The 27,630-nt window shown below is 35.2% G+C and overlaps 1 protein-coding gene across 2 annotated transcripts in view; it reads right to left on the reverse strand.

Annotated features, from left to right (window-relative positions):
• Kap3 (kinesin associated protein 3) overlaps window positions 1-26,513 on the reverse strand; it is a 52,445-nt gene extending 25,932 nt beyond the window's left edge. Inside the window, exons 1-7 of one of the 2 annotated variants that reach the window (XM_069835537.1) lie at window positions 26,109-26,513; window positions 18,773-18,890; window positions 9,972-10,137; window positions 8,627-8,872; window positions 7,726-7,862; window positions 5,676-6,138; window positions 1,835-2,013 (exon numbers count right to left, since the gene is read on the reverse strand). In XM_069835537.1, coding sequence (XP_069691638.1) covers window positions 1,835-2,013; window positions 5,676-6,138; window positions 7,726-7,862; window positions 8,627-8,872; window positions 9,972-10,137; window positions 18,773-18,890; window positions 26,109-26,140 — 1,341 coding nt within the window. In that variant the 5' untranslated portion in view covers window positions 26,141-26,513. The remainder of the gene's footprint in view (window positions 1-1,834; window positions 2,014-5,675; window positions 6,139-7,725; window positions 7,863-8,626; window positions 8,873-9,971; window positions 10,138-18,772; window positions 18,891-26,108) is intronic. The other variant, XM_069835538.1, reaches the window with a different exon arrangement.
• Window positions 26,514-27,630: the final 1,117 nt, after the last annotated feature.

The raw sequence follows: 27,630 nt of genomic DNA on the forward strand, positions 1-27,630 counted from the left end.
ATTAGTATGGATTGGAAAGAGAGGAGGCTGTTCAGTAATTTTTATATGAAACAAGTCAAAGTGAGGACAGAAGAAGAAATGTCAGAAAGAAGTGAAATAAGGAGAGAAGGAAGTGAAATAAGGAGAGAAGTATGACAAGGATACCCTTTATCATCTACCTTTATTTAGTAAAGAACTGTTTTCAGAACATGGAAGGGGTGACAGTAGGAGGAAGAAGAATAAAGTGCATAAGATATGGCATTGTTAGCAGAAGAGGAAACGATACTAAGGAATCTGCTACTGGAGCTGAATGACAACTGTGAGCAGTATGGGATGAAGGTAAATGCAAACAAGATGAAGATGATGGTTATCGAAAGAAAAATAAAAAAGCTAAACGAGCAAATACTAAATGAGAATGTAGAGCAAGTGGACAACTTCAAATACTTGGGATATACTATAAGCAGTGACATGAGCTGCTGCCTGGAAGTCAAAAGGAGGAGAGCAATGGCAAAGGGAATTTTTAATAGGAAAAGGAGTATCTTCTGCATACCCCTGGAAAAAGAACCGAGGAGGAGACTAGTGAAGTGCTCTGTGTGGAGTGTGGCATTGTATGGAGACAGAAACAAGGACATTACGACGAAGTGAAGAGAAGCGACTAGAAGCACTTGAAATGTTGATATGGAGAAAAATGGAGCATGTGAAATGGACACACAGAATAAGAAACGAAGCTGTGTTGGAAAGAGTGACGCAAAAATAATGCTGAAACTGATCAGGGAGAGAAAAAAGCACTGGCAAAGGAAGCTGTTAATAGAAAAAGGAACACTTCTGCGGACCTCTGGAAAAAGAACTAAGGAAGAGACTAGTGAAGAGTGCGGCATTGTATGGGTAGAAACATGGATATTACAACGAAGTGAAGAGAAGTAACTAGAAGCATTTGAATTGTGGATATGGAGAAGGATGGAGCATGTGAAATGGAGACAGAATAAAAAATGAAGCTGTGTTAGAAAGAGTGGGTGAAGAAAGAATAATGCTGAAACTGATCAGGAAGAGAAAAAGGAATTGGTTGGATCACTGGCTGAGAAGACACTGCCTACTGAAGGATCCACTGGAAGGAATGGTGAATGGGAGAAGAGTACAGGGCATAATGAAGGATGCATTGGAAGGAATGGTGAATGGGAGAAGAGTACACGGCAGAAGAAGATATCAAATGATAGACGACATTAAGATGCATGGTTCATGCGGATACTATGAGGAAGGCAGAAAATAGGAAATATTGGAGAATGCTGGGTTTGCAGTGAAAGACCTACCTTTGGACAGAACCCTATGTATGTATGTATGTATGTATGTATGTATGTATGTATGTATGTATGTATGTATGTATGTATGTATAATTGCTTTGATGTGTTGGCTGAATACTGATAGTACTGCATGGAACAAACCTGTACATACCCTCATATCGAACTTTTGATGTGGTAACATGACCAGATATTTCAAAATTACAGCAAATAACTTTCTTTCTCTCTTTCAGGGAAGGTGAGAAGGAAGGAAGACGAAATAGAATTCCTACATTCTCTTTCAACCACACTCAAATGTTGGACTCATTATATAATGAAGCTTTCAGAAAGAATGTAAAACATGGGCTTTAATGAAGCCAAGGAAAGGTCAGCTTATATAGTTATGTGATGTTGATAAGGGATCCTACAATAATTATCTTAAAATATGTTATGTTACAAAATAATTGTGATTGTATGTACTGATGCATGTGAGCTATCTGTGAGACATCAATTAAAAGAATTTCTTCAGTACAGCATTGAAATGAAATGTTTGTATGTAACTTGACTTGAAGAAAACTTACCATGTCATCCACATTTTCTTTGAAGAGTGAAAGTTTTTTCAAAAACATGACAACCAGGATTAAGAGATCAACATTATCTCTATCCAGAGTTTTTGTAAGCATTCCAGTAATGTTCTTTTTCCTCATTTTGTCTTCTACACGTGTATCTTCAGCAATATTCAGTAATAAGTAAAAGGACACTGCAATAAAATATTTACAAATATGAAGATATGGTGTATCCAAAACTTCATTAACTATTATTTTACAATATGGAATACGAAACAGAATGACGAAACTGAACAGACACTTTCAAATTGATGTTAACCAATCTGAATGACACTTTAAAATTGTTGTTAACCAATAAACAATCTTTAAATTCAATACTTTACTAAAATAAAGGTTACTGAATAAATTATTACTAATTGAGGAGCAAATATCTACTGAAAAAATATAAAAAGATTTGAAAAAAAAAAAAAAAAAAGACAGAAAAAAAAAAATTGAAATTATCATATTTGTCCGCGTAATAGGAGCACTTTATTTTTCGATTTTTATAACAAAAAACTAGGGTGTTTCCTTCATGCTAGAAAAAAATTTTAGCAGAGAAAAAAAAAAGACTTATTAAAGGTGTGCCAGCTCGAATGCTGAAATAATCAATAGAATACATAACGATATATGGGCTGCTACTAATTTATATATCGATTGCATCGCACTTAAGATGATGGATAGTCAGCAGCAATTGTATAAACAGATGATAACTTGTAACAATGAATACAGCGACAATAAGACAAGAAAATTTATTGTTATTATTAACACTAGCCTTCCCTCATTCACTGGTATCATGCACTGTTATTTAAAAACTTGAATTTAAATATAAGCAGTGCATCCAATCTTACGACTTTCAGTATTATTAAAACGGTCTTTGTTTAAAATGAGATGCATCTATTATGTGGGAAATTTTTTTTTTTAATTTTAATGCGAAAAATTGGGGTGCATCCATTACGTGGGTATATACGGTATATACCACATTACACTCCCTTTCACTGCAATCAGAAGAAACATTAAATTAGGAAACAGCTCAATTTAAAACATAGAAGTGCGCTAGAGATGTAGATTTCATTAAGCAAATTTGCAAAATTTATTTCTATTACTATCAGCCTATGTACTGCATGCAATATAGCTTGGAGGTTCATTGTGCTCATTGGCGGAATTGGTGACAGCAAGACAGGTCCAAGGGTTCCCCATGAGAGTATGTGACATTCACTTAAGAGACAGGGAAAATCACAACCAGATAATTAGCTTAAGCAGTATTCCAGCTTGAATGCAACCTCAGATCTCAAGTCCGACTTCCCACTGTCCAAACTACACTGGTGGCCATTAGCCATTTACAATTAACAGATCACTTGAAGGGATGAAGGTAAGGAAAGCTGGTATTAGATATAAACTTTATCTGAACTCTTTTCGTAGCTATAGAGATAAGCATATTTTACCACCTAGGTACATTGTTTCTAGACCGCTGAATAATGTAATTTATGCCATCCTAGCATTATAAACAGGTTGTTACTACATCTAATATCGTTCATAATCGCCTTATTGATGTTGTTATGCCCCAAGGCTAAAGAGCACCCTGTAGCATGATTTCCTGTGGAGTATTAAATTTGAAACAGGAACAGTGTCGGTGGAATACACGGTTAAGACGCGTAATGCAATCCCAGCTTGCGAAGTAAATAGATGCTTAGCCAGCGTTATAGTTTGTCGCGCGTGTGGTAAATCACTGGCTACGATAAAAGTATTCTTATGCCACAGATCATTGCTGGACTAATCGCATTGATCCAGTAGAACAAAGCATGCATTTTATTTGGTTAAATTACATCACACATTATTCAAACTCTTTTCTTACGTGTAGTCTCATCAAAGCGGCTTATTGCTATATAGCATTGAATCGAATTAAAGGTAAGAGATTTTTGATTAAGACGACATCTGTAAGCACATGAAATCAAAAGGAGTTTTAAGCCCATCTCACCTGGTGGATGGCGTGGTCGGTACCCCAGGCGGGAAACTGATAACAAAACATAAAAAGTGTTGGTGAGGAGATTCCGTAGTTAGTGAAGATTTTGAGGGAGTGTTAATCGAGAGACTTGGTAGCGGTATGGCATCAGCCAATGAGATACCTTTCAACTTATATGTACATTGTGTAAATATTTAATAAATCTAGTAGCATTTTATTCGTGTGTAATACAGTCTAGACCTAAGTTCAGTAACCATGTAATTTTCCTATAGTATCCCGAGAGTTCCAGCTCTTCCAGCAAAATTGTTTTCCATTGTTGAGTAAAATGGTGGTGTCAGAAATCCTGATAATTGTGAGCAGGAGACGAATGCAGTAGTCATCCGGATTGGGTGCGACCTAAGGGACGGTCGCACAACAATGTATTCGCTATATGATGTAATATCAGAACGTTTGGATCAGGATGCATGCAGCTCGTCTATCTTTCTTCTACATGCCATGTAACAAGAAATGATATGGACAGAAAATAATGTATCATTTATTTCCAATCTTTAACAATTTCGTAGGCGCAACTAATCTATACGAACATATAAAAACAATTTGTCCTTAATTGAATTTCTTTCATAATTTCTTTTCTACAATTTATAATGCTAAGATGCCAAAAAATGTTGTATCCAACTCGTGGATAATCTTATTATGACACTTGTGAAAATTGTCACACTCACAATCGTTCATGCCACAAACATTTACTCATGCCATAATCAAGATTATCCACTTGTTGAGTCGATCTGGTTGGCGAGTTGGTATAGCGCTGGCCTTCTATGCCCAAGGTTGCAGGTTCGATCCCGGGCCAGGTCGATGGCATTTAAGTGTGCTTAAATGCGACAGGCTCATGTCAGTAGATTTACTGGCATGTAAAAGAACTCCTGCGAGACAAAATTCCGGCACATCCGGCGACGCTGATATAACCTCTGCAGTTGCGAGCGTCGTTAAATAAAACATAACATTTATTTAACATTTCCACTTGTTGCATAAATAACTGTTATTAAATAACAATAAAAACGCTCAGCTTGTCTTACTTCTTTCACATACCAAACTATTTTTAAGTATAACAAGGGTTCATTACTGCTGCAAAAGTCAACTCTAAACAAATCAGTTTATAACATTAGGAGTAATCAGGATCCGTCTGTGCTTATCTGTTTAACAAATATTGGTTGTTATAATACTTGTCACATTAGTTTATTCAGTTTTTAACGTTTTCAGCTTGAATAAGCCATCTTCAGAAAAGTTATATGCCTAAGTAAATGAATGAAATTGGTACATGTGTATATAGTACAAAATACTAGATGAATCAGTTGAAATTGTAAGTCTCTATGGTGATAAATATTGGACATAAATTGATTAAAATAATAAAATATTAAAACAAGGGCTATATGAGCCATGGTCAAAGGTTAAACAGATAAGCACAGACGGATCCTGATTACTCCTAATGTTAATGTATTAGCTTATCAGTCCTCACTATGCCTTTTAAATCAGCTTATGTTTAGATGTTTATGGTAACCCATGTTCTCACAGAGATTAAAGTCTTGAGAGCAAAATAATAGAAATTTGCCTTATCAATATCTGACGTGTATAAACTTCATCTACTAGAAGTGTACGAAAGACATTCTTTCCTGACATCTATGAAACTCTCACATATTTTCTGTCAACCTGAATAAAATAAAAAACGAGACTACCATCTACCATATACACAGAGAGATCAATTATGTAATATTTTTGCACAATAATTGTGGTACTGTACATGGACTCAACTTTAAAAACGAAAAGACGAGTAATGAATAAGACTAATTTTTTACTTACCTCGAAGTAACTGATCCTGTTTTTTGATTAGATTCTGAAATTTACGTTTCATTTTTTCATAGTCTTCCCTCATTCTCTTCAACTCTTCTTTTGGATCAACAACTACAGACGTAACTGGATTTGTTGGAGAATTTGTTAGTCCTTCAACATGTCTTCTTCTTGAATCCCAACCTTCTCCACCACTATGTGCACTTTCTACCATTCTTCTACGATTATCTCCAGCAGCTACAGGAATATGAGATACTGTTCTCCGAAGTTCTGCAGAAATTTCTGTATTGTGACTATTGAGACCATCACTGACCCTTCGACGCAGATCAGCCGATGGTGGGCCATGAATTTGAGTTTGTGCTTGACTTGGGGCATTACCACTTTCACATTTACGACGGCGAATTTCTAGATCATCTTTCCATTGGTCATATCGACGCAATTCGTAGTCTATTACTTCCATGCAGAGTGAGCCAACCTGCAAACACAATAAAGTGCCTTATTATATGTATACCACAATCGAGGACTGTAAGAGTGGGAATAGGCTACTGTTCTACATTTAATATTTTCAGTTACTTGCAGAAATTCTAAATTAAAGAATTTTATAGCAGAAATGAGATTTTTTAAAAATCTTACATCATTATTTAAACAGATATTGGGTTGGTGCATAAGTTCGTAGCATTTTTGTTTTTGCGTGTTGGTACTCCGGTTGCTATGGGTTTATTTATCGATTGTCATTTTTTTATTTGAAGTTCAATTGTTGTGCATGAGTTTACATATTGAAGTTTTCATTTTTGCAGATAGTGAGTGGAGCCGTGGACACTAGAAAATGGAGTGTCAAATGGAGAAAGTGGAACATTTCCGACATATTCTTCTTTTTGAGTTCAAAGCAGTAGAGGCGGCCAGAAACATTTGCACCGTGTATGGGGACAATGCTACCGGAGAGAACACGGCAAGAAAATGGTTTTCTCGTATTAAGGAGGGTCGTTTTGACATTAGTGACACTCCACATTCAGGAAGACCTTCGGGGTTTGATGAAGCCTGTTAAACACATTAATCCACAATGATCCACGTACATTGGTATACCCGAGAACTGGCAAATGTGATGAATTGTGACCATTGCACCATTGTGCAACATTTGCATTCAATGAGCAAGATTAAAAAATCAGGGGAATTGGTACTGCATGCTCTAAGCTAAACCCACAAAAATCAGTGGATGACGCATCTTTGCTTGCTCGTCATCGATTGGCTCGTGAACAACATCGAACATTCCTATCCAATATCGTTACCGGTGACGATAAATGGTGTCTTTATGCTAATATAAGGAAAATAAGAGAGAATAAAATTTTCATCAAAGGTTCAGTTTCAAACCCACTGAATTCAAGTGGAGATTCTCTATCTTCCTTAATCTTTTTCCTTCCACTAGCAAAATGCTACACACGCAAGCAATGAGCATCTACAATGTGTCATATCTTTTCCTATCCTTTGACAACCTGATCAATGTAACAAATTATCCTAACATCCACACTTTCTACATCTAAGGCCTCCATGTCCATCCCATATTTGTCCATATTTGATTCCTTAGGCATAAATGCAGTCTCCTCGGTTTATTTTCCTCTCTCACTTGAATTGCCTGCCTTAATTCTTAAACATTAACACTCTCCTCACTCTTTTGTTTATCCTAGCTTCCCTCCAATTTAATTGTTTCATCTAGAGTTCCTTTTTAACTACAGAAATCATTCACTGGTGATGGGTAACCATATGACGACAATGGTAAAACAAGAATAGCTAAAAAAAACTGTAGTAATTTATGAGAATATATCTTCCCAGGTTGTAGTGACTTTAGTCCCTCTTTGATCACAAAGTTATGACTGAATCCTTCAATTGAACGGTCACATGTCATCTTACTTACTGAAAATAAAATATTACAGATAATATATTCGTACTAGTCAGAATACGACCACATCCTAAAACATCATGCATGTAATTCTGCTTACTCTCTGCTCAAATGCTACTTCAGAGGAATGCAGAACAATGATGTGACAGTAGTTTTACTATCCCATACCTTATACTGCAGAATAACATTGTGAAACTGACTATATGTGGAGAAGCAGAAAAAGATGTAAACAATATTTGTGCTCAGTTCTATGCTCTTTTTCCAGTCTTCACGTAGAACTCGCGACAAGGCACTCAACACGGCATCTGGAAACGAAAACAGAATTACCCACTTCTTTATACCACATTATAAAAGTTAATCATTTGTATCATGTACATTAGACGCCATAACTGTGTGTAACTGTACACATTTCAATAATCTGCATTCACAAAAAATTTGATGAAGGAAACTGAACACAAACAATGACAAAGAAAAAGACTCTTTATTCATTTATCACTAAACTCTCTTCTATATTCATAACACAGTCTGTCTTTAAAAAGAGATTTCAAAACATGCATAACTAATAATGAGAATGTGATGAAAGAGTAATGGAACGGAGAAAAATTCCCTCTGGCGCTGGGATTTGAACCCGGGTTTTCAGCTCTACGTGCTGATGCTTTATCCACTAAGCCACACCGGATGCCAACCCCGGGGTCGGACAGAATCGTCTCAGATTAAGTTCCAACTCTTGGGTTCCCTCTAGTGGCCGCCCTCTGCACTATGTCATGTCTATGAACGTAGGACTGAAGTCCACACATGTGCTGAGGTGCACTCGTTATGAGTGACTAGTTGGCCGGGATCTGACGGAATAAGCGCCGTCTTAAATCACGAAGTGTGGCTTAGTGGATAAAGCATGAGCATGTAGAGCTGAAAACCCGGGTTCAAATCCCGGCGCCGGAGGGAATTTTTCTCCATTCCATTACTCTTTCATTGTATGATGACGCAGAATATCTGCATGGAAATATCATATGTACTTCGGTACATTAAAATAATATATAATAATGAAAAGCCTAAACGTAATGTCACATACCATTACTCCCCAGTTCTTCAAGGTTGTCTGGATTTCTGGCAAGTTGTAGGATCAGAGCCGAACCTGCAACTTTCTCAGGTATATCCTCGTACAAGAGCTCAACGTAACCTTCAATATTTGTAATGCTGGCCTTTTCAGCTGCAACAGCAGCAGAAGATGGGCTGTCTGTGCCTGAGCAAGAAGAACTGGGTCGTGATGAGTCACCTTGTTCCAAAGATGGAACTTTACCTGTTACATTTCCTGTAACTAATTAATTAATCAAATTCATTAATCAATCATTCCAGGCATCAATATAAAACACTTTTATGTCTAGATAAAGTTTTTTCTAATAAGATGGAACAGAAAGCTTGGATAATATATTTGTCCTAGTCTCAAACTTACTTTATACTTGATAATGTAGTCCTGTCACACAATACAATACTATTCAATCACATATTTATTTGATGTTAAGTCACAAGAAAAATTTTCCTTTTCATTGATTTACAGAAAAAGGGAAAAAGAACTGTTAAATGTTTTGCCCAAAATGAATAAAATTTTGATGGTTTGGAAATATGTAATAAAATCCATGACATTAACAAGGCATTATATTTAATAAAATACACAAGTACAGAAAATTAAATTTCAAATATTTAACTTAGAACAGTAAATACCATTTAGTATAATAGGCTCTTTATATGTGCTGGAGTTGATGGCATAAGACCATCTTTAACTATCTACAATATATCCCATATTGCAATTAAAAAGGGGAGGAAAAGTTAATACGAAAACTATAAAATGGTAAGATGTTTATTTTCGGTATTTGAAATAAACACCAGTAATAAATTGATTAAACTGAATAGGTATGTAATATAATAGTAATACAATAAGATTATATTCTACGAAATTATCACTCTATTTGCATGAAGAATTTAAAAGATTTCTAGGGATAAAAAAACTCATGAAGAATCATCTCTCATATTATTTCATTATTTTCAATACTGGTAAGTATAATGCATAATATTTACGATTTTTCAATATATCTTCACAATAACAACAGCTACAACCTTAACAGCTATTCCAATGTAATATTTATGTTATTGGTTGAATTAACATTACCCGAGTATTTATTTACTGTAACATTTCCTAACAATGTAGGCTGCCTACAAAGACAAAGTATAAAATAACAAGGAATACAATAATTTCATATACATATTCTGATAAATTTTGATAATGAGACGTAATAATATAAATCAATTTGTTTTGCACCACAAAGACTTCACCAGTCCAGGGTTAATAACAAGAAAAATTCCAGTGATGAAAAAGGAATTAAATATAAATAAACTACATATTTATACCATATACTTACTTGTAGAACCTGCACCCTTTCTGTTTTGTAAGTAATAAATTAACTGTTCTACTTCATCTAACTTGCTTGGATGAATGAGGCTACATTTTCCTACAACTTCTTTTGCTAATGCTGCACAATTCGTATCTTCATTTAGACTTTTCAAGCGTATTATCTTCTGACATTCCTACAAACAAGAGAAGTAGTATGTTTATCACAATGTTATAACAATAATTATAAATAAATTAATACTTATTTATCCAATGCAACAGCCACTTCACCCCTTCACCCTTAGCTAAAGGCCTAAAATATAGTCGAACCCCTCTTTTACACTTGTAAAGGGACTCTGAAAATATGGTGTAAATCGAGAGAAGTTTAATTTATGGGAAATGGTTTGCACATACCACGAACATTTAAGGATACAATGTTTAATATACAGAATGAAAATTTGATAACTCAATCCCAAGGGAAAAAATGGAACTCTCTGCATCAAAATCCACAGTTAATTCCCAATTTGCCATGAAAATCGTCTGTAGCTGCATTTAGATTGGCAACAGGCCATGATTGTTTGGCCAAACACCTGCATAGAATTGGAATATATCAGTCCCGTAACTGCCCATTGTGCAACTCAAACCAAGAAATGGATTCGGAACACCTCAAAATCTGTGCTTCAGTGGCTGGTCATGATAATATCTTAGAAAAATATTGGAGTGCAAGAGGTCAAATGACTTTATTGTCAAACGCCTGGCATTAGAAAACAACAACATATACAGAATGATTTATAATCAATGCTTGGAACTTTTATAACATAGGACTATATTAAATAAAACAATAAATTATTAAATATGGTATTTAAGGCTATGGATCGGTAAAGTTTCTAACTTGTACACCAATTAATCTGACATCTTTACCATATTTCTCACAATGAGGACATGCAATACACAAATTTTCATTTTGATATTCCAATTAGTTTACTTATAATTAATTTTTGTATTTTTTTAGTACTGAATTATAATTGTCCCAATTTTCAAGGTTTACATAATTTTTTAAAATTTATATTCAATTTATTCCTGACAGATGTATGTAAAATATGACACATGCTTTAAAAATTTTTGCAATTATTTTTTGAGAAAAATATATTTACCCTGACAGTTGTTAATTTTTCGATTTTTTTAAAACTTACCACATCCTCATGACATGGTGATTTCAATACTTTCAATAGCAGAAGAAAACATATGTGTCACTTTACTTCAAATGTTTTTGTGGACTTCTGTGCAAAATTACACTGAGATTTGGAGAAAAACTACATTTATTAGAGCATTTTGAATGTTACGAAATGTTGAAAATTGGAAAATGAGTGTCAAAGAACTTATATATGATATATTGTATACTATCGATAACCTTCCTTCCTATGCAGGTCTGCCACATAAATTTTTCTCCTACATAACAGCATGACATGTGAACTGACTGAGAAGTAAAATTATTTAGAATTAAGAACAAAATTTATCAGAATGGCAGCTGAGTGTCAATTTAAAGGACTGCAGATCATGCATGCTCTGATCTCTTTAAATCTGTCCTGAGGGACTTTAAATCGTCATAGGGCCAAAATAAGCACAGATATAGAAAACTGAAATATTATTTTACTTTTTAGAGTTAAAAATAAAATTTCCATTTTTTTTATGTTTTTTTCGTTATTTTCACTGATCCATAGTCTTAATTTAGAAAAGGTCAATTATCATACACGTTATTTTAATTGCTGTAAAATCTCAAAATATAAGGCCCGCACACATATTTCTAAACAAAACACGATATTAATTCTTTTTTTACAAAAGAAGTCTGATTTTTTTAATGTTTACATCTCCTATGAACGAAGTTTTCTAATTGCTTCTCTAGTCTATACAGATTATCAAAACTTGAATTATCTACTTCTGTAATAGAAAGATACCACCTCCCAGACTCTAATGTTACAACTACATTTGCTCTTATGGGAACACTAACACTGTCATCATCATCACCTTCATCAACATCACCAGTACTAGTACAATCAATTCCATTAATGCCGTCACATTTTGAATTCTGTTTACAATCAGTACTTAATTCCTTCCTCACTATTATGCCTGTAAGTATGTATACAAGATACAAATAGCCATTCCTATGACCAGCGACGTGCCGTTGCACCTCTGAAATATTGGCATACAATGTAAACGACTTCTGTTAGCTATTAGTCTAGTATGAACACCAATGAAAACCGGAATACAGAAAACAGATGAGTCAGCTGCACATGCACAGCAGAGTTTGGAATGGGATATAGAATCTCGTCAATATATGACTAAGGAAGGAGACAGCATTCATGGAATCCAGTGTACCAGCACTGTTATCTCGGCGATGGGTATCGAGAATGTCTTCCAATTTGTTACTCACCAGTGACCACATTATCTTTCATGTGAAAAATACGTAGTTATAAAATTTTTTACACTTGAATCGACATAGTTTGATTGTATTTATAGAATTTTTTTTTTTTTTGATAATTGCAATTTTATGTTCAATTCTTTTGCATGGACACCATCTTTTTTTCTCCATTTAGTGGAAGCAATGTAAATTGCAGGAAATTTGAATACAGTGGAAAAAATATATTATAATAGGAAAACTGCAGGGGGTGTATTTTGCGGACTACCGGGGCTACCGGCGGTAGCCCAAGGAAATTACAAAAGAAAAAGTTTATAATATAACATAATGTAATAATTTTGTATTATTAGTTTTACCATAGTAATTAAAATTAAAGTAATTGTTAGATTTATATGCGCTCTCTGCTCTCGAAAAGAAACAAGTTGTCAAGGCAGCATCACTGGAGAAAATGCTTGCTATGTGAGGTAGCCTGTGACCGTTTCGCTCATGCCGTCCTTCGCACAACTGCCCGTCCCCTCCGCTCCCTACTGTTTCCATCGTGCACTGTAGGCGGGCGAGTTGCCGCTCTCGTGATCGGTTTCTTCGCAGGCGCGAAGCAGCTATACGCTTAGTACGCTAGCAATTGAATGTGATTGTGTTCTTGCAGTGCATTATTTTAAATCTGTGATTTGTTCGAGTGTCTAAGAGTTATATTAATTGTGAATTATTAAGTTTTTAATTTCCCAATTAAGTGATATTGTGAAAAATATGGCAGAACAAGTTTCTGGAGAGGTTTGTGTTGAAAATGACTGTGTAATAGAAGGTTTATTAAAAGTGCCTTTTAACCGTCGTACATAACAAGAGAAAGTTGAAATTGTGAAAATGGAAAGACCAACTCCTGAGTTAAATTTGTCCATGGACGTAAAAGAAAAACAGCGAGAGTACACACGCCATTTCACTTCAACATCATATGGTAAGTGGAATTGGTTGTGTGGTACTTCTAAACTGTCTAAACTATTTTGCTGGCCATGTTTGTTATTTAGCCGCGAAACTAATGTGTGGTCAAAAGAGGGGTTTTCTAATATGAACTCCCTTCGAACGGCAGTCCTAGAATACGACAAATCAAAAGCTCATATTTGTAATAGCATGAACTTTGCAAACTTTGGGAAGACAAGAATTGATTTACAGCTAGATAAGCGAAAAGCTCTACACATCAACCAACACAATGCTCTTGTGAAAAAAAAATCGGGAGATTTTACTGCATCTTATTAACGCAGTCTGCTTTCTAGGAAAACAAGAATTGGCTTTTCGGGGTCATAACGAGAGTGTGGAATCAGACAATACAGGAAATTATATTGAATATTTAAGTTCCTTAAGTGAATTTGACCATTTACTGGCCAATCATCTTGAGAGTTCAACAGTATTTCATGGTACTTCTCTCGCAATTCAGAATGACAATATTTGCTATAAGTGGGGTTATGATAAAGAACATAAAACCTTTTGTGGCCATTATTGTTGATGAAACAAGTTACTGCTCTAATCAGAATCAATTGTCCACTGTTTTAAGATACGTTGACAGTACTGCCAATGTTCAAGAACGGTTTATAGGATTCACAAATGTCAGTTCGGACAAAACTGCTGCTGCTTTGTTTCAGCATGTGGAAGGTGTTATAGCAGAATACAATGTCGGCAATAAGTTAATTGCACAGACATACGATGGTGCTTCAGTTATGGCGGGAAATATTAATGGCTTAAAAACAAAAGTTCAAGAAAAGTATCCTCAAGCACTATTTGTCCATTGTTCTCAATTTAGTTTTGCAACAAACTACTTCATCCATTCCAGAATGCCGCATTTTTTTCAAAACACTGTCGGGTTTAGCTGCATTTTTCTCATCATCTCCTAAAAGATCAGAAAACACAAGGAATTTATGAACAAGAAACTCCCAAAAGTAGCACCAACTAGATTGAATTTTACATCTCGCCTTGTAAATACAGTAAAGGAATACAGAGAAAAACGGACTGCTTTCTTTAAAAATATCATTTGTAATGACTCTGAAGAAAACTGGGATGATGCTGTAAATGTGCAGGCTCAAGGATATTTGAATTTTTTCACACAGTTTCAGAATATATTTCTTCTTGAAGTCTATGCTAGAGTGTTCGCACATACAGATGTGCTCTACAATATTCTTCAGACAAAAAGTCTAGACATAGCATACTGCTTGCAAGAGGTATCAAAGTTAAAAAAAAAAAAAAAAATACTATATCCGAGTTCAGACGTAGTGGGTTTCCGTCCATATGGAGTAATATGGAAAATGAAAATTCTTCAGCCAATACAATGGAACCACCATTAAAGCGAAGAAAAGGAGATGATGAATTCAAATACAGGCAGCTGTACTACAGCATACTAGATCGTATGCACATGGAAATTACTGACAGATTTTCTGATTATGGAAAGCTTCAGTTCACACATCTTCTAGATTCTCAAAAATTTTCTGCTTATAGAGAAAACTTCCCGAATGAGGCACTAAACAAATTATTTCAGTCCTATAACAGTCACTTTGATCAAGTACGTTTGAAAAATGAATTAAGTGTAATATATTTAGCAGAAGTCTTTGATTTTTCGAACAAACCTATCCATGAAATATTATCTGCCATATATGAAAACCAGCTGAACCAAGTTATTCCTGAAGTCCTTAAATTGGCAACATTAATTGTGACAATACCAGCTACGTCAGCATCGGTAGAAAGAACATTTTCTGCGTTGAAGAGAATAAAATCCTACTGTAGATCAACTCATACACAAGAACGTTTATCCGGCTTGGCACTAATATCCATTGAAAAGTCATTTCTACAGAAACTTTGCAAGTGGCCCAACTGTAATTTCAAGGACGAAGTCATCAACGTATTTTCGTCCCAATCAAGACGTCTGGAATTCACATAAATATGTAAGGAATTTTATTATAGGGATTTTAAAATATATTTTGTGTAATAATAGGGTCAGTGTAGCTCAAACCCTTTAACCAGTATACGCCACTGGAAAACTGAAGGGACACATGTACATTGTAACTCTCACCCTGTTATTTTGCAATGAATTGAGCATTGCTGAGCAAAATTTATGTTGCACCATTATGTGTAGACTAAGAGATCTGTATGAAAAGGGAATTACCGAGAATGGGGATTCTATACCTGAAATATGATGCAATCTCCCACTTTGCATGAAATGGGTCTGCATAGTCAAATGATACTTGACTTCAGTGGCTTGATTGCTTGGTGATGTACTCAATCCATTTTTTATCTTGTCTCCCAGTAGAGACCACCAACATTTTTGTTTAGTTGTAAGCTATTTTTCAAATTTTTACGTTCTAAAAGTTGGTATCTGTCCATTCTAGATCTTTGTTGTTTACATAAAACATTTCTCTGATTCATAAATCCAAACTCTGTGCAACTGTAGGTTACTGCAAGGAAGTTGTGTCCAGCATATATTCGGAACTTGACAACAGATTCCTTTCAGGGTTTTATGAAGTAGTTCTTCCAGGATTCACGTCAATGTGTGTCCATTCTTTTCCTTTTGATTGCTCAGCAAGTTTATTGTATGTTTTATTTTAAACGTGTTAGCGTATGGATGCAGTTACAGGAGAATGGAGAAAGTTACACAACACAGAACTGCACGCATTGTATTCTTCACCTGACATAATTAGGAACATTAAATCCAGACGTTTGAGATGGGCAGGGCATGTAGCACGTATGGGCGAATCCAGAAATGCATATAGAGTGTTAGTTGGGAGGCAGAGAGAAAAAGACCTTTAGGGAGGCCGAGATGTAGATGGGAAGATAATATTAAAATGGATTTGAGGGAGGTGGGATATGATGATAGAGAATGGATTAATCTTGCTCAAGATAGGGACCAATGGCGGGCTTCTGTGAGGGCGGCAATGAACCTCCGGGTTCCTTAAAAGCCAGTAAATAAGTAAGTAGTGTATGGATACTTTGGATGTTATGTTATGATTGTAATTTGATACCTTATTTTTGTGAACATGTCTGTAGTTCCATTTTCTTAAATTTTTTAAATAATTTGGTGAATTCTCTTCTTTCTTGCATACTCTTGACAACTGTGATGTTACTTGAGGTGATGACTTGTATAAGTTGACATTCCAATATTTTAGGAAACATTTTCGTTAAATGCTGGATGTAAATCTTTTTTCTTTTTAACCTCAGGAAATGTCACTGCTTATGTGAGCTCGGTATGCTAGTGACTTATTTACATTCCCTCAGTTGGCAGCATAAATGTTCAATTGTAATATATGTTATGGCCAAAGTATCTCTTAACATCTATGTTTAACACATCTGCAAGAGGTATATTTCAGATTTTATTTCGATGACATGATATAAATGAACTGCATTACTTATCTACAGTCATTAAAAGAGTTCTAATATAGTTGAGAATCACAGATACCGTATCCACTGTTACAAAGAAGAGCCCATATTTCTCAGATATTTACATATTGGAATGTGGTAGATTGGAAATTCTTATGTAATCAGTCTTCACCTTCTATTGATTTAAAACCAATCAATACCATTCTTCTATTCAAAAAATTTTGCTTTCATTGCAACCTATTTTTGGACATTTGTTTACATTCCCAAACAAATCAATGCTAGCAGAAAAGCCCGAAGCAATGTTACTGTAGTATGTCAAATGCTAAGCATTTGAAAAGCAAACATCGTAACTACAAAAATGAATATTTCAGGCTAAATTCCATCTACATTAATAAATGCTATAAAAATACATTTAAAATCTCATAACTTACACATGAATAGAATTTATTGTCAAATAATGTCCCTTTTTAGTAAGATGAGGACTGAAGACAAAATATAATTTGTAACTCTCATGAAGAAATCAAGGCTAACAATGGAATCACCATTACTACTTCAAAAGTCCATTTTCCCTTTTCTAATGCCAAATATATTTCCTTCTCTCTTCTCCTTCCTGTTCCTTTACTCCCCACAATATCGGAATGGGAGAGGATAGAATCATGGCACTATGTAGCAAATCTCTTCAATTCACCAAATTGCCACTAAGAAGTTCGAAACACTTCTTGCACGGAAATCCAAAGGTTTCTTCTACATCTTAACACATTATATATATACTGTAAATATACAGTGACACTGTTTTGTTACACCGTGCAGTTTTCATTTTCCCGTTGCACCTGCTAGGAGCATATCTGCGGCCAAGTGGCCACTCGGTCTGCTAGCACTGGAACATTTAGATAGGAATTTGTACTTACCCAGCTCAAATAAGGTGCTGAAAATGTCCTCCACCAACTGCTACACACTGTTGACACCTTCTTATGAAATTGTTCATTATTTTAAGAAGTTCTGCTTCACTGACTGACTCGATTTTAAGCTCTTATATAGTCTTTAAGCTTATTTATTGTATGTGGGTTTTTCACCGCACCATACAGTGACATTTGCGAGTTAGCTTATCATCTGTACTCATGGGTGAAGGTTGAATTAGTCGTGTTGTGTTGCGTGTGTGTGTGTGTTCGGGGTTGTTGCAATGTGATTTTCATTACGTGAACGTGTGTATATGCTTACTACATACATAAAATACAGAAAATCTTCTGCAAAAACACGACAGAACTTTCGTAACAAATTTCCAAATAGACCCATGCCTAATGCCAAAAAATTCAAACAGAAGGTTCAGTAAATGATCGTAAAATACAAAGGAGAATACATGTTCTTACAAAGCAAAATTAGACGAGATAGAACAGAGACTAGAGCACACCCTGCAAAAATCTCTTAAGTGTTTTGCATAGGAAACAGAAGTAAGTTATGAGTCCGCTAGTCACGCAACAAAATTACTTAAATTAAAGCCATACAGAATTCCGCTACTTCAAAAGTTAAATGAACAAGATCACAATAAGAGGTGGCATTTTTGTAATTGGATTTTAGAGTAAATTCTGAGGGGGGGGGGGACACACGCGCACGCGCGCGTACACACGCACACGCACGCACGCACACACACATACACAGGCAGGTACTTGACTTTGCATGTACTTCACCCAAGTGTCCCCATCTATGAGTAATGTATTGAAGCATTGTAGGAACTGCATTCAGTGCACCATGGGAGGCAAATTACATAACACCACATGGAAATGATTTATGAAACATTGGTTGAATGCTGGTAGGAGAAAAAGGAGTACCCTGCAAAAAGCTAACACCAAACATAGTTTTTTTCCACCACAAATTACATTTGGAATGATACTTCTCCCCACCTGAATGAATCTACTTATATTCGAGTCAACAGAAAAGAGTAAGTTTATATCTTGTACACAGATTATTAAGAAATATAGGAACTTTTTTCCAAAACAGAATCAGCACAGATTTAGGATGTATTTACGAGATCTTATCTATGATTATACATAAAAAAAAAGTCTTACCTTCCGGTCACCAAGCAGGGGATCACCCAAATCTCCTAAGATCAGGGCTTCCAATTCATAGTTTACTACGAGGGCTTTTTCTGTTGGGTGCACATCAATTGAACGAGATCTTATTTTCCTATGTACAGAAAAAAAAAGTATTAAATAAAGAAACAATTACAGGATAAATTCAATTAAACTTTTGTTACACTAAACAAAATAGTAATATTGATATAATAAGAACAGTTTTATAAATAAACCTAAATTGTTGGCATTTTGGAGAATAGGTGCTAGCACTACACATACAACTGTAATAGGCCTAGGACAGTGATGCCCATGATAGATTCGCGACCTTGAGATTATGATGTGAACCTACCTTCACGCAGCACAGAATACTTACTGGTATTTGAGTGTGTGTTCAAATGTCAACAACACAGTCTCAGTGTCGGAACATGCTACAGCTAGTATAATAAGTTAATTGTACCAAAGTGCTGCTCTGTCCAGAACTTCAAACTCTCCATGTGAATATAGGTTCAAGAAGGAATGCGAAAATGTTTTGTAATAAAATGAGGAAAAAATGTGAGATATTTATATAGCCTATTAGGACTAGAATCCCTCGTGCAATCCTGGAATACCAACCTAGAGGCAGATCAACTGGACGTCCAATGAAGAGATGGGCTAAAAACTTTTGTGACTGTAACAGTCCTTCTGGGACTACAACCTGTATGGATGATGATGATGATTTATGTAGTAAAATACACTATCACTATAAGTATAGTTAATTAATAATTATTTTATAATTAATATATTTGTATTCCTTTTTTGTCTGCCTATCTATTTAATTTAGGAAACCTCTATTCTATAACTAGATAATGAACATTTCATAAGCGACATCGGATTCCTTACTGAAGTCTGTAAGCCTCTTAATCAACTCAACTGCAGATTTAGGTGAAATATAAAAACATGACTGATGCTTTTCAGATGTAAAGGCATTCCTAACCTATTTAGATTTATGAAAATCCCAGCTCCTATAAAAAGAGCTTCATTATTTTGAACATTAAAATCGCTAAAAAGAACTTCATTATTTTGAACATTAAAATCGCTAAACAATATTTGTAATGTCTGCTGATCCGGAGTTGCACTCGGAGATGGGTTCGATTCCCGCTTGAGCTGATTACCTGGTTCTTCCAAGGTTTTCACCAACTGTAAGGCGAATTTCAGGTAATCTATGGCGAATCCTCGGCCATTCACGAAATACCATATCATTATCACAAATTTCACAGACACTAAATAACTAGTGCTTTATACAGCATCATTAAATAATCAAGTAAAAATAGAGCGAACAATATTGCAACCTTTTGAAAAAATGTAAATCACATTTTACTAGACATGCAGGGTATTCAGAATAGCTTTTTATTATTTGCAAACCCCATGTCGATTGATATTTGGAGTGCTAATTCAAATTTACAGCAAGAACTAATACAAGTGCAGAAAGATATAAAGGTAAAGGTAAAAGGTATCCCCGTAACATGCCATGAAAGCACTTGGGGGGGAATGGAAGTAGAGCCCCATGCTTTCCATGACCTTGGCACTAGAATGAGGTGGTGTGGTCGGCACCACACTCTGACCGCCTTTTACCCCCGGGAAAGACCCAGTACTCAATTTCATAGGAGGCTGAGTGAACCTCGGGGCCGTTCTGAAAGTTTGGCAATGAGAAAAAATCCTGTCACCACCTGGGATCGAACCCCGGACCTTCCAGTCCGTAGCCAGCTGCTCTACCAACTGAGCTACCCGGCTGCCACAGAAAGATATAATAAAAAAAAAAGAACAAGAGATTATTTATGTGGAGAGAATTTCTTTAGAGCACTCGAAAAATCACATTATCCTAAACCAGACATTTTCCCTGGCCACTTCTTTCACAAAATCCTGTTTCTGTAGTTTCTCAGAGAGCTGATTACCTAGTTGGGTTTTTTCCGAAATTTTCCCTAACCATAGGGCGAATGTTAGGTAATCTATGGCCAATCCTCAGCCTCATCTCGCCAAATACCATCTGGCGATCACCATTCCCATTGACGCTAAATAACCCAACAGTTGATATAGCATCGTTAAATAACTAAAAAAAAAAACAACCATGGTCCTGAATTTCATTCAGTCTCTAGCAGAAAAGAGTGCCAGGGTGTTTCCTTGAGAGTAAAGATGGCCGGCATGTAGGACTGATATCCCCTACTGCTACTCAGTGCTGATTGTCTCATGAGGTAAGAACCTTAACATCCTGCCATGCTAAAGGTTTTTCGAAGCCTGTAATGATTTAGTTTGCTAATTACTAAGGCACGAGATTAAAAATTCTCGATTTTAATGTTGCCGTAATTATGGGTTGTCTGGGGCATGCTGCTGAAAAAACACTTTTGAATAATATTCACGACTTGGAAAGCATATTAGTAGTAAATATATTCTAAATATCAAGACGAAATTTCACAGTGTTTCACTATTGTTGGTAAATACTTCCTGGATTATTTTCGAAAATATATAGATCTTTGTATAGGCAATGTCAGTCATCAATGTTCATTCTTCAAGTATACATGTGGTATTTCAATCAACTAATTGACATGAATACATTTAGAAAGATGCCCGCATCCTTGTTTAACTTAGACTAGGCCATTGACTTCACTAGAATTAAATGACATAGTAGCTGAGGGCTACAGTAAGGATTCTTCAGAAAATAAGAGGAAAACTGCTACCCAGATTTTTACACTCCATATTTCAAACCCTAATACATACTGTTAAGAACAACTGCTAGCCAGAGTTTTCACAACCCTTCAAATAATGTTATTTCAAATTCTAATATCATCTAATAGATACTGTTAATACTGATAGTTCTTTAAATGCTTCTACACTACAAATTACTATAAATAATTGAACCAACTGCAATATTCATGTTATAAGTAATATTTCTTAGAAAGTTACGAGTAAGATTTGTACAGAGCTATTCTTTTTATTGTCCACATGCTAGCAATACTGACTTTGGCATGTCATGAAACAAGTCACAGACAATTCATGGCTTGCAAAGACAGTAAACAGTTAGTAACATGTTGTTTGTTTTTGCAGCAGTTTCCAATGTTTGTAACCGACTTTACTCTCTGTGCAGTAATAACTTCAAACTCTGACTACTTGCTGATTGAAGTCAGGTGTTCTTGCATATCAAACTGTCACCAAATCACTTCCTGACGGTCAGGGAGATTTGCAGATCAAGCACAAACCAATTTCAAACCACACTGACACACGTACATTAAGATTTTTGTGATTCACCTTTATCTACTCAAATCACATTGACACATGCACATTAAGATTGTTATGCTTCACCTTTATCCATTGGGCTGGCATACACGTACTTTTTGCATCAATATTTTATGCTTTCATACTTATCTATATTGGTTATTGTGAAATTTAATTATATCTTAAATATACGAGATTATTAAATTATTTGAAATTAATTTGAAACTGACCATTGCTGATCATGCACAATAGTTTATGTTGGAACAGTTTTCAAAGAGTTGTCAAACCATCACAAACTCACTACAGAAACAAAACTGTTGCCTTTGTGTAAGCAGTTATGGACAAGTCATAGCTTGCAAGGATGACAGTTAGTACCACATTGTCTTTGTGTAAGCAATTATTGTTGTTAAATGCTTTGTATAGAGTGTGGCATTGTATGAGGCAGAAATGTGGACATTACAAAGGAGTGAAGAGAAGCGAATAGAAGCATTTGAAATGTGGATTTGGAGAAGAATGAAATATGTGAAGTGGACAAACAGAATAAGATATGAAGCTGTGCTGAAAAGAGTGGGTGAAGAAAGAATGATGCCGAAACTAATCAGGAAGAGGGAAAGGAATTGGTTGGGTCACTGGCTGAGAAGAAACTGACTACTGAGGGATGAACTGGAAGGAATGGTGAACGGGAGAAGAGTTCGGGGCAGAAGAAGAAATCAAATGATAGACGACATTAAGATATATGGATCATATGGAGAGACAAAGAAGAAGGCAGAAAATAGGAAAAATTGGAGAATGCTGGGTTTGCAGTGAAAGACCTGCCCTTGGGCAGAACACTAAATGAATGCATGAGGTGCAGTTTCACTAGAGTGATTGCTGATTAACTGTTCAATAGTGATTTTATTTAATTAACATAAATGGGTTTACTGCTGTGCCAGAACTTACATACACAATACAACAAAGAATTTTTGTACTCGTATACGACTCATATTAAAAAAAAAAAATTCTTGTAAGGAAGTGTGAAACTACGTTAAGAGAATTCCCTGGTGAACCTGTTCCATATAAGAGATAGTGTACGTAAAGTTGTGAAGAAAATGAAGGAAATGGGATTTTAATGTGGAAAAACTGAACGAAATAGAGGAAATACAACATCAAAAGAGATAATGTGGCTATTACAATTGAAGAAATAGAATGTAAAAGCGAAAATTTCATTAGAAGATGTTGGAAATATGTGATTACTGAGGGAGGACACTTTCAACATTCAGTGCCAAAAGTTACCCAGCACTTGCACTTATGGGTTGAGGGAAAACCCCAGGAAAAAACCTCAACCAGTTAACTTGCCCCAACCAGAATTTGAACCCGGGCCCACTCATTTCACAGACATGTTAACCATTATTCCACAATGGTAAACTACAGTGATGCCATTTCTTTGTAGTCTCACAGCCAAGTTACCACACGACCCACGGATTCTTTTTAGTGTGTGAATTTTTATAAAAATTATTTTACAGATTTGTGTGAGTTGAGTATTCCAACTTAACTTTTTGTCCATATAAATTCCTAGATTTTTTACTCTATCACTGTAAGGGATAATAGTTTAATTCATTTTAATAGCAGATAAGTCACCTGTGTTTAATTTACTTAACAGTCATTGAAGTCTCATTATAATTGCCTGTGATTTCTCAGAGTTCAATTTTAGTCCAAATTTTTTCATCCATGAAATAATTGATTTTAGGCCATTGATAACTTCATTTATTGCGTAATTTAGTGCCGGTGTAGGTGCAGAGATATATATTTGTAAGTCATCAGCAAATAGGATATGTCTACAGTGTTTAATAGATTGTGATATGTCATTTATGTACATCGTAAAAAGTAGAGGTCCAAGAAATGAACCCTGTGGTACACCTGCACCCACAGTATGTCAGGAAGAAGGATTGAAGACCCGCACCGTTGGCGTACTTTAAGGTAGGAGATAAACCACGAAACTGAATTTTCTGATAGATTAAGGGCTCGGAGCTTGCATAGTAACAGATCTATGTCAACTGAGTCAAAGGTTTTGCTGAAGTCAAGAAGTGTCAAAATGGTCAATTTTTGTTTGTCGGAGGCTTTCCGTATGTCTTCCATAACTTTAAGTAACGCTGTATTTGTGCTATGTCCAGTTCTGAAGACTGTCTGATACTCAAGTAAATTGTGTTCGTTCAAGAAGTCCGTCAATTGTTTGTGGACAATGCATTCCAATGCTTTTGACATGATGGGCAGGATGTTTAGGCTTATAGGCCGATAATTGTTTAGGTTTGAAGGATTATTATTTTTAGGAAGAAGTATATAAGCTTTCTTCTGTAAGGTCAGATATGTCGAGGTCATAAGCGAGGCATTAAAGATGTGTGTCACAGTTGGCAATATTACGTCTATGATTTTACGCAGTAGAACAATGCTGATGCAGTCAACTCCTTCAGTTTTGTACCGGTACTTATCCGTTTTATAACACCTGTAGTGTTACGGTACCTAAAGAAAAATGTGTACACGGCGAGACCCAATACAATTGTTGAACTTAAAGAAAACATCTTGAGGGAGACAGAGGCCATTCGATCAATTTGCTGCACCACACTATGGACAGTATGACTAAGAGAGCACAAGAATGTTCTTAAGGGGATGCCTATCTACGGGATGTGGTATTTAAACTATGAACATAGTGCTGAACTCCTGTATTTCGGTTATGAGTTACACATAGTGCTTAATAAATGTGCTCTTTCCATGCCTAGAAATGTGCATTTGAAATGTGTCCCATCAATATTGTCCAGCCTGTGTTACAGTGGTTTATCTATCACACAAATATTAAAACATTACGGATTTATTTAATTAAATTCACCAGTTGACATATAAACTGAATTACAGTTAGGGCTTTTGGTTTGATTTAAGAGAAAGCTCATTGCCATTACAGCAATTTGTAGACCAAAGACAAATTAAATAAAAATGATGTAGAAATCAATTAAGCTTCCCAGTTAAGCAATCTAAGACTACAATCATTTGCCAGTTGTACTTCACTTATATAGGACTACACATTAAAAACATATTAAACGGGTAGCTACAAGAATTACCTACTGTGGAAAATTATTTGAAAGGAATATAGCCTACTGGCTGATGCTGATCGATAACAGGCCCTACTAGTAACAAAAACTGAAGGACTTATCCTATAGGAATATTTTTAACTTGGATAATATCATGCAAACAATAGGCCTACATAAGTCTATTAATATGGTCTAGTACATTAATATAGGCTTATTTAAATGGTACAAATATCACACTCAAACCATAATCTAGGATCGGTTTATCATGAACACAATGCAAGACTGTGATTTCGCAAAGGTAAGTTATATGAAATTATCATTCTTCTCAAGAAAATGATGTTATGCTGTTTGACTGTATTTTTATTAAGTTGAAATCACAATTAATTTTATTAATACAATATAGGCCTATCAATTAACGACTCTAAGATTTCTTGATTTCAGTAAAATGAAATAGGCCTAACTTATGCTGCAATTAACCTAAAAAGTTATTGCAACATAAGAATAAAGCAAACAAGCCTCTCATATATACTTAGGCCTTACTATGAATGGATAATACGGTATGAAGATTTTATGGAGTACTGACACATAGGCCCCTACTGTGTGTGTCTGTAGTAGCCTACATTAAGATAGACCTATCTACAATCACTAGAAATCGATTAGAATTACAGTGGTAAAGATGTAATTTTTTATGAATTCTATGAATCTGAAAAGAGGTCTCTCTTACCGTTTTCACATATATTTACAAGATCCCAAAAAAGAAAGACAGAAGTGAATATAAGTACAAATAAAAAATAATGCAAAGTAGGACCTCAGACCAAATATTTCTCAATCTCACTATGTATTATTCAGTATATTATAAACAGAAAATATATGTCGAGGTAAATTATAAACACATAATTTCGAATCTTTATACATGCACTTGGTATGACGTTTGAGTAAATGGCTCATTTGACCCTCCCCATAATTTCAATCACTTAACGAATGTCAATGTTTACACAAACATAAAGATAAATCTTCACACTTACCTTTTTAAATACCTCGCATCTTCTGACTGCATATTTGTTGCATTATAAATAAGATTAAGTTCCGATAAGCGGTGCTATCTATAATTATATTATATTATGTTCTTCCTTTATTTACAGTTTCCAACCCATGGCCAGCTCCAACTGATTGACCACGATAACTGGTAAACCAAGTAGTTGGTTACAAGAGTTCAAGATATTTACAATATAAATATATGTGAAATTAAAAAGACATATTGCGATAAAATAATATACACTCCTAACTTATACAAACGTATATATTACTTTCACAATATGCTACGGGATTGGCGAGGTATATACACGAAATTGATTATTTCCCTGGTTTTTCCCACACTGTTTCCATCGAGTCTCGAATTCGCGAACGTTGTTAAACAAGAGACTGCGTAGACAAGTGCTACCAACAGTTATGCAAAATTATGCATTCTTTTAATGAAATTGGGAAAAATCAGAACTAAAAGTGAATTACATTCATGCACTTAGATTATATGACAGATTATGTGACTGTGGTTAGACCACAAAGCCTTCAATTTATTTTAGGAAGTTTTAAACACCAATAATTATCCGGCTCCAATCGACGAAGGGAAATATTGTGGCACAACGCGTGGTTGATGACAACCCAATGAAAAGTTGACATCGTTCTTACGTCATGGAAGGCCTCGGAACACCCCGAAAAAGGGTTGAGTAGGAGGGGGGGGGTCTAAAAATAGATAAAATTATTTCAAGGCGCCAGATTTTTTTTCGAGAGTATATAGAGATTACCTGTCTTGAATATGATTTCGAAGAATTTTGAATACAAATAGTAATTATTGTAATACCCATATATATGAAAATGACATTCATTTATTTAGCCAAAAAATTGACTGAAGAAAATCAGGAGAAACCATGCCAAAATAGGCGGTTTTGGGAATGAAGCTCTGGTTCACCTAAATGCAAAGTCAACATAATTATTACTGCGTACCATTCTCTTTCTGTCTCTTTTATTTCCATGTATGCAGTTGGTCCACCCATAGGAATTATGGTCGCCCTCACAAACATTTGTCAGAGCCCTCCCCCTTTTCAATATTTCAATGTATGTAGAAGTTCTATAATTTAAGCACAGTAGGCTATTAAGAAAAGAAGCTAATGAAATTGCATTACAATATCCTCAGCAATGGCGTACTGGTATGCAAAATTTTGTAAAGGAGGAGGGTTATCATTAAAATGATTTACACTTTACATTGTCGGTATTTAAATGTTGTGTAATATTATTATTATTATTATTATTATTATTATTATTATTATTATTATTATTATTATTATTATTAAAAGTATGAACTGTCAAATGCACAAAATGTTAAACAAACGTTTCTCAACAAAGTCAGAACTCAAATTAACGAACGAGTGAATACCACTCTTAAACTGAGTTTAAAATCGACAATGCATAATATTTAACATCTGCACTGCAGAACTGTCAGAACAATCTTTTCAATATGTTTCACAACAAGTAAAATTTCATATTGTGTCA

Source organism: Periplaneta americana, chromosome 9 (assembly GCF_040183065.1).
Source record: "Periplaneta americana isolate PAMFEO1 chromosome 9, P.americana_PAMFEO1_priV1, whole genome shotgun sequence".
In the NCBI taxonomy this organism is placed as follows: domain Eukaryota; kingdom Metazoa; phylum Arthropoda; class Insecta; order Blattodea; family Blattidae; genus Periplaneta; species Periplaneta americana.